The 8971-nt window shown below is 38.7% G+C and overlaps 1 protein-coding gene across 1 annotated transcript in view; it reads left to right on the forward strand.

Moving 5' to 3' along the window:
• Positions 1-250: 250 nt before the first annotated feature.
• MYCT1 (myc target 1) overlaps positions 251-8971 on the forward strand; it is a 56318-nt gene continuing 47597 nt past the window's right edge. The window contains 2 exon segments of the mRNA XM_006882744.1: positions 251-361; positions 364-445. Coding sequence (XP_006882806.1) covers positions 251-361; positions 364-445 — 193 coding nt within the window.

Raw genomic sequence — 8971 nt, forward strand, 5'->3', positions numbered from 1 at the left:
AGTTCTGAATCTGAGGGCTTGAATTCTTTGTGTGTCAGTAGGGGATGGACAAAGACCAAGAAAAAGAGTTTCATATCCCTAAACCAGCTCTGGAGGTGGCTGAGAAGAGGGTGCTTAGTAATTTAGCTGAGGAAATGACGAGAAGGAAATTGTTTTGTGTCTCAGGAACCATGTGGAATTCCAAGATAAGAAAAAAACAGTTGCTAATTTGAGTATAAAAGCAGGAAACATGATACACTTATTTCCTTTTATGCAAACACAAGTGTATGAGGGGTTGTGTGGAAATTCGTTTTCGCTGGCTGAACCACTGAGTCATAAACCCAAAGTGCTTCTTTTGGACACACTGGCTTTTCTACCTGTCTCTTTTTCTTGTTTTTCTTTATTATGGATACCATGGCCAATAATGCAACAAGTTTAGGGAGCCCATGGCCAGAAAACTTCTGGGGTAAGATATTTTCCTAAGCTTCTTTTACATTTAAAATTAAGATACAAGAGATATGTTCTATAATTTATCAGAACACTGAAAACCTCTGACATTTTTTGTTGCAGACTATTCACATTTTCATAGGCCTATTTTTAATAAAAGTCCTTTTTAAATAGAAATGTTTTTAAAGTGTTCTGTGAAAACATTTAAGTAAAATGAAGTTGCAAAGTATAATTAGAAAAAATAAAATAATTAAAAGGGAGAAGTAATTACTGTTCGGGTTATGATCGTGTGGATTTTGTTGAAAATAATGAAGTTTTATTTCTCTTAAAGTTTTAGGTTTCATTATTTTATTTAAGGAAACCAAGAATTCTAGTATAAATTATTTTAAATTGTCAATTAGGATACTTAAAAACTCTTACTTTCAGAGTGAATCTGAGGAATAAATTGGTATGCAAATGAATTAACTTAGTCATAAAGAGAAAAACTGGGATGTCATAGTTATAATGCCATAGTGTTGTGTACGACTCTTAGTAGCCTTATGAACAATAGATTTGAACTCTGTTCTTTCCTGGACCATCCTTAACATCCATCCTCGACACATTTGAATCCTTTGTCACAGATAGCGTATCTCACTGAAGGTTTTTCTCTCCTTTTCTGACCCTCTGCCTTTCAAAGGATGACGTCCCTTTTCAGCGTATAGCCTCTCCTAACCACTTGATGAAAATATGTGAGACCAAGTTTCTCTTGCTCTGCCTCCAAATAACATTCTGGCTGCATTTTCCCCAAGATGTATCTGTATGTTCTTTCTGCAGTCCTTGGATATTCGGTACTCTTCTCCACCACAACTCAAAGGCATTGATTCTTCTCCTGTCATCCTTATTCATTGTCCAGCTCTCACATGCATAGCAGGTGACAAGAGCACCTTAGTCTACAAACTGGCATCGTTGCTCTCCAGGACTTTGGAGAGATGCCTGAGAGCAGACTTTCTCGAAGCTATCCATACATCTCCCAATCTCCTGGCTGCTTGTACTAAGGGTGTTGACCATGGACCCAAGACAGTTTAAATATTTTCTCCATCTCTCGTCATGTTGCTTATTGGTGCAGTGCCAATGATGAAGACTTTTGTTTTCTTGATATTGAGATGTAATCCATATCAAAACTCCAGTCCTTAATCTTCTGCAGCAAACGCTTCAGGTCCTCAGAGGAAATGAAAATAGAAACAATTTCATGGGAATAACATCACATATAACATGACAAAGGGAGCCTATCACAGGAGGAAAGGGTAGCACTCAGTAGTGTTTTTGACTGACTGTTGACACAACAGGAGCTCACTGTGAAGCTCTCAGTGATGTTCCTAGCAAAAGAATAGTGCTGAGGTCCAAGTTATCAGACTCAAGGCTCACAGGCAAAAAGGGCTAAGGTGCAAAAATTGGCATTCAATGTTGGGTTCAAAGAGGTCTGGTGAGGCAAAGATTAAGCATGAAGCTGCAGCCAAAAGGCTGACAATTTCAGTGCATCCCATTAGGCTGTAAGAGAGAAATGCCTAACAATCTCTTTCTGTCAAAATCACAGCCTGGAAAGTCCCCTGGAGCACAGACGTAATCAATCACAGGGTCTTCATAAGCAAGAATTGGCTTGATATCACACAACAGAAACTCAAGTTCAGGGTTGTTTTAAAGCAAAAAGAGCAGTTTTGAGTTAATTATTACTTGAGCTATTATTAATTATTTGAGTTATTATTTCTATTTTTAATGCAATTCATTAAGAGCTCTGCTGTCCTATTTCTACATCTAGAATCAGTTTTAATTCCCTCCAACAACTATTTCCGTGTTTCTGCTGTGATTGCAAGTGTTTTTTTGGGGGGTCTGGTGAAAAGCTGTCCACTGTCACATGATGAAATTTAACTCTTTTTCGCCTGGCATTTATTTGCTCTAAGCCTGGGCAGTTAAAGATATTTGCAATCATCCTTATGTGACATCCTACCTTAACAAAGTAGAGAAGAGAATAAATTATGCTCCCATATTTGAAAGAATGATTTTGGGACTGAGTTATTCTAGGCAAATACTAACAGACAATTAAAGCTTTTCATTTGAGGACTCTAATTATATGCTTGTTATAATAGCATTTAAGGTCCTCATTTACAGGAAAGTGCATGTGCTAATTTTAAGCTGAGAAGTAAACAAAGTGTGTTTAAACTCATCAGTTTAAAAAGAAGCCATTACAATTACTATTAGAGAAAATATTTCAAAAATTAATCTGTAAAAGTCATAACTTTTTCAAACTATTAAAAGTTGAATTTTACATTTATTTGGGAGAAGGAAATTATACACTCAGTAAAATATGGACACTAATGATAACTATGAGCTTGACATTGACAGGCTACTTCCCTGAAATTTAGTTTTTGATCCACAAAAATGTAGCCTTTGCTTGTGGAAACCTGTGCTTGAGAAGGAATTCAAATTTATGTTCCAAAGTTGGAGCTAGTTTTCCTTTGTTTTAGTGTGAGAATATAACAGAAAGTAGATGGAAGTCATCAAAACCAGGAAGGGAGTGTTACACTGATAAACTCTGACAAAATCAGTGCAAGTATACTGAACAGATCTTACACTGTGACATGATTTGTGTAAAGTACCTCAAAGACTCCAATGCCCCTTTTAGGGTTAAACAAGATAAAGGATAAAAGCGTAAAAATATAAAAGTATTCTGAAACATAAATGCCAGTATGTTTCATTTTTACTTTCTATATATTCAATTTATGTCTGCTTTGATCACTGATTACGATAAGATTATTTTGCAATTTTTATATCATGCATTGCAATGCATTGCCTATTAGTTTCCAAAGCAGCCAGCCATCTACTCGGCATATCAAGTTCAGAGAGTAAAAATAAAGAGAAGATGAGCAAAGAAAAACTAGTGCATTGGCTCCAAACATTTTCCAGACTTTATACTTGTGTGTAAGCTATTTTCCAAATAGAACTTTTACCTGCGTTACTTGGGTGAATGCTAAGAATCAGATCAGATGATTATCAGTTAGGCTGGCATGTATTTTCCCGGTAATCCTGCACGAAAACTTTTTTAAAAATGTATTTATTAAATTTAATGAAAGTTTACAGAGACTTAGGGTTTCCGGTCATTCATTGTTGCCCTTTTCTCCCTGCCCATCCCCTCCCCCCCCAAATCACTCTTCTCCTTGAAAAGAAAACCTCTGTTGCTCATGCAGTGGGAGTGTTAATTAGCATGAGAGTTGGCCATGAATTTGATCTTAGAGAAGCACCACAGCTGAAGGTCCCTCTCTTGCCCTTAGTTTCTTTCTTTCTTTTTATAATGATCAAGCTATTTTACTAGGTTTTTTAAATTTTTATATTTTTATTTTAAGTCAAATTTACAGTTCATAATAGTTTTCATTCAATTATCCACACACTTTTAAAAATATCATTAAGTGCAATTGATTCATGTAATCAATTACAATGTCTAATCAGGCTGCTCCTTGGAGGCAAGGATTCTGAAGCTTTGTCTGACATACTTTGGACACGTTGCAAGGAGGGACCAGTCTTTGGAGAGGGACATCATGCTTGGGAGGGTGGAGGGACAGCGCAGGAGGGGAAGACCCTCGATGAGATGGATTGATTCAGTGACTGGGGTAATGGGGGTGGGTGTGCCAGAGACAATAAGATTGTCACAGGTTTAGGGCTGTTGTACATAGGGTCACTATTAATTGCAGGAGACTTGATGGCACATAGCAACGACAAATCAACTTCTCTGCTACAATCCCAAAGGCGTGTGGTTCGAATCCACCAGCTGCTTTGCAGGAGAAAGATGAGCAGTTTCCTCCCTTGGGATTAACTGCCTCTGAAAATGGGCAGAAGGGTCAGCTATGGGTCAGTGCTGACTCGATGGTACACAAAACAACAATCAACCTCTTACTGTATATTTCCTGTCACACAACTTTTCTATTTACTAATATTTACTGCCTTTTCCTTTCCTTCATACCCCTAGTAACCAGTCAAGAGTGAATGTGCACGAACCTTTGCTTAGCTTTTTATAGGGAGCTCTGGTTACCTAGTGGTAAGAAGCTGTGCTACAATTCCAGTGGCCTCTGGTTTGGATCCACCAGCTGCTTCATGGGAGAAGGATGGGCAGTCTCCTTCAGTGCTATTTACTGCCTCTTGCCGGGGGTCAGCAGTGAGTCGGTTCCAACACAAAAACAATGTACTATAATTGTCCTCTTGGGACCGATTTGAGTCATTCAGCATTATTTTGTCTAGACTGATCCATTTTGTGGGTGTTTTATGAATTGTTATTCTTTACTGTTACATACATAATACTCCACTGTGTGACACAGTTTCTTTATCCACTCTTCCACTGATGGATACTAGGGTTGCTTCCATCTTTTTGCTGTAGTGGATAACATTGCAGTCAACATGGATATAAATAAATCCACTTGTGTCACAACTCTTATTTCTTTAAGATATATATCTAAGTACCATGGCAGGATCAAATGGTATTTCCATTCCCATCTAAGGAGGCACTAAACTTCTTCCCATCATTGTTGCACTATTTCACATTTCCACCGGAAATGCAGGAGAATTCCAATCTCTCCACACCCTCACCAGTATTTGCTATCTACTGTTTTATTGACCTTTGCAGCTATTGCTGGGCTTAGATGATATCTCACTGTTGTTTTGATTTATTTTTCTCTAATGATCTTGAGCATCTCTTCCTGTGTTTGTTGGCCATCTGCATATCACCTTTGATCAAGTGTCTTTTCCTGTTCTTTGTCTATTTTATGATCAGTTTTCTCTTCATTGCCTTGTTGAGCTGGTGGAGTTTCTATAAATTTTAGAGACGATTCCTTTGGTAGACAAGTCATCATGAAATACTTTTCCCAATTTGTAGGTTCTCTTTTTGAAGAATTGTTAAAATTTTTTATTAGGTTTTTTTTATTTTAATGAGCATTTACAGATATTTTAGATTTCCATTCATCCATTGTTGCACTTTTCTCCCTGCCCACCCCTCCTACCCAGTTAGCTCCTTTCCTTGAAAAGTAAAAGAAAAATTCTTTCATTGGTATACAATACTCCCCTCCCCAGTACACTCCACTATGCAACCTTCATTCTGGACTCTTGTCATAATCATAATTGAAGAATCTTTCGATACAAATAAAGATTGAGTATTTAGGAGATCTCAGTTATCTTGACTACCCTTTGCTGGTCATGCATATTCAATTATACTTGATAGCTTACTTATACCATAGATTAGGGCTTCTAAGTTTGCTTCAATTTTTTTTCCCTTGATATTTATAATTAGATCATAGGTCCTTGATCCATCTTGACTTAATTTTTGTATATAGTGTGAGGAATGGATCTTCTTTCAAGTGCATAAAAATAGATATTCAATTTTGTCAGCCGAATTTACTAAAGAGTATATATATCTTTTCTCCACTTAATGGATTTTGTCTTTTGTTAAGGTCAGCTGTCCATAGATGTATGAATTGATTTCTGAGTTCTCAGTTTTATCCCAATGATCTGTATCTGTCCCTAACCAGTAGTGAGCTGTTTTGATTACTAGCAAAGGGCAGTAGGTTTTGAGATCAGGAAGTGTAAGACCTCCTACTTTGTTTTCCTTCTTCAGTGATACTTTGCTTATCAGGGTTCTGTTTTCTTTCCATGTGCAGTTGTTTACTTTTCCCATTTCTTTGAACATTAATTATAAAATTTGGTCTGAATTGCATTATCTCCATAGATCATTTTCTATAGCATTGTCATTTTTCATAATGTTAACAACTCTGTTTTCTTTAAACATTCCTCACAAAAACAATAGGAAACAATCTGTGGCAATTTCCTGCTCTAATGAAATAGTTTACAAGTATCACTGAACACAATTATCTTCTTAGTACTTGGAAATCCTAAAGAAAATCATTTTGGATGCACCTTACCAATGTCTTTTCTCCCCCCAGTAATGACTGACACAGAGATAGAGGGAAAGACATTGGTTTAAGAGCTCAGATTTATTCTCCTGATGTAATCTTTACCAAAATAGCGATGTCAGCGCTCAAGAAGTTTGTACTTTTGGGGATAATTCTGTATCCAGACAAGCATAAAAGCTTACACATGTCACAAAACCCAAATTCATTGTTAAGTAGTGTTTGTGGTCAGTACCAATTCACAGCCACCTTTCATTGAGTTTCTGAAGCTGTAAACTGTTCTAAGGGGAGACTGTCCATGTTTCTCCTGTGGAGCTGCTGATCTGTCTGAACCACTCTCTTTTTGGCAAGCTCTCTGACACATCGTACACTATGCTACACTGGGATAAGATAACAGGTGATATGTTTGTTGTTGTTGTTATGTGCCATTGAGTTGCGTGCGACTCATAGCGACCCTATGTACAACAGCCCTGAACCCTGCTCTGTCCTGTGCCAATCGCACCGTCTCCGACACACCCATCCTGATTACCCCAGTCACTGAATCAACCCACCTCATAGAGGGCTTTCCCCTCCTGCGCTGTCCCTCCACCCTCCCAAGCATGATGTCCCTCTCCAAGGACTGGTCCCTCCTTGCAACATGCCCACAGGATGTCAGAAAAAGCTTCAAAATCCTTTCCTCCAAGGAGCAGGCTGGTTTAACCCTCTCCAGGATGCACCTGTTTATTTTCTTAGCAGTCTATGCTATATTCAATACTCATTTCCAACACCACAGAGCAAAGGCATCAATTGTTCTTCTATCATCCCTAGTCTTTGTCCAGCTCTCTGACACATAGCAAGTGATTGCAAAGACTAGGTATGTATCAGGTGCACCTTAGTGTCCAGACTGACATTGTTGCACTTCAGTACATTAGAGAGGTCTCTAATCACAGACTTTCCCATCACAATACGTCTTTTAATTTCCTGGCTGCTAGTGCCAAGAGTGTTGATTGTGGAGTCAAGTAAACTAAAGCTGTGAACAATCTCAATGTCTTCACCATCCATCTTGATGCTGCCAATAGGCCCAGTGGTAGGAATCTTTGTCTTCTTGATATTGAACCTCAATCCATATTGAAGGCTGCAGTCCTTGACCCTCTACAGCAAGCGCTTCAGTTTCAGCAAGCCGGATTGTGTGTTTAAAGCAGGTGATGTGTTTAAATAACAATAGTAACAGTGATTGGCAATTTGCTATAGTTCAAATATTTGGACTGACATGATCCCTTATGCCTTGTTAGAAAAATATCACCAGTGGGAAAGCCCATGGTCTAGTGATAAGGAGTTGTGCTGCCAACATAAAGGCTTGAATCCACCAGCTTCTCTGCCAGAGAAAGGTGGACACTCGCTTCTCATGTGATTTACAGCCCCTGCAAACCTGCTAGAGGGCCTCCTGTGAGGTGATTCTGACTTGATGGCACATAACAGCAGCAGCAGCTCTGGGGGAGAAGGATGCTCAATCTCCTCCCATGTAATTTACAACCTTCAGAACTCTCTAGAGGGCCCATTATGAGTTTGTTTGAGTTGGTTTCAATGCCAATGAGTTTGTTTTGGGGGAGTTGGGTTGGTTTTTTCCTCTTATAATGTCACATAAGGTTCTAATAGGGAAATGATTCTAGGAAGGACATTTGAGTCATTCTTTGTTTACTATTCATCCATCTAATTCCTTAAGTCACTTGAAAGCATTGAGCGATCATCTCTAATACATTAAGTAATGAAGGGTTAGTGATATAGGCAAAGCCTAAGCCTAGAAACTGAGGACATTGACAGGAACTGTTACCAACCAGGAGAAACATACATTTGTGCAGAAAGTATGGATGTTACAGGGATATATTTGATAAAGCCGGTAACAAGGAACTTTGGTAAGATTTTTAATATCAGTGCCCAAAAAATTGGCCTAACTTAACCTAATCACGTTCAGCTCAGTGACCTCATCTCCTTCCTCCCAAGGACTTTTATTTTAGGATTAGAAAGGAGAGGAGTGAGTGTGAGGGATGACCCGCTGGGGTACTGGATGGTCCTTGATCAAAATCTGGCCTCTGACGACATCTACTGGCATCTATTGAAACATCTGCTCCAAAAAATAGGTCTTTCTTCATTCTGTTTCCACTGCTGAAGTCTCTTCACCACAAGTCTGGCAGGCAGTCTGCAAACTTTGCCCCAGTCATGAATGTTCTTTTACATAAAGCCTCTCTTTATGAAAAAGAGAGAGTGACTCTTTCTCTCTAGGGTACTTTTCCATCTACCTTAGATGTCACAGAATGATTGTTGAAGCTCTCCTCAAAGACTCTGGAACTAAGGGAATCTCAGGATGTTTGTTGGGCTGCAGGAGAGGGGCTTATAGAAACAGTACTACGCTCCTCCCTATCCCTACTCTGTATTTGAGATGCTTGGGGCTTTCAAAGGCATTTGTAATCTACTCTGTGGTATTGTAGAAATCTGGAAATGGATACCAGTTTCACCAGGATTCTCTCATATCAAACTGAATCTCTTCTCAGGGTTGTTGTTGTTATGTGCCGTCAAGTCGTTTGCGACTCATAGTGACCCTATGTACAACAGCCCTAAACCCTGCTCTATCCTGTGCCAATCGC

This window comes from Elephantulus edwardii, unplaced genomic scaffold (assembly GCF_000299155.1).
Source record: "Elephantulus edwardii isolate Elephantulus edwardi_28Jun2011 unplaced genomic scaffold, EleEdw1.0 scaffold00024, whole genome shotgun sequence".
Lineage (NCBI taxonomy): Eukaryota > Metazoa > Chordata > Mammalia > Macroscelidea > Macroscelididae > Elephantulus > Elephantulus edwardii.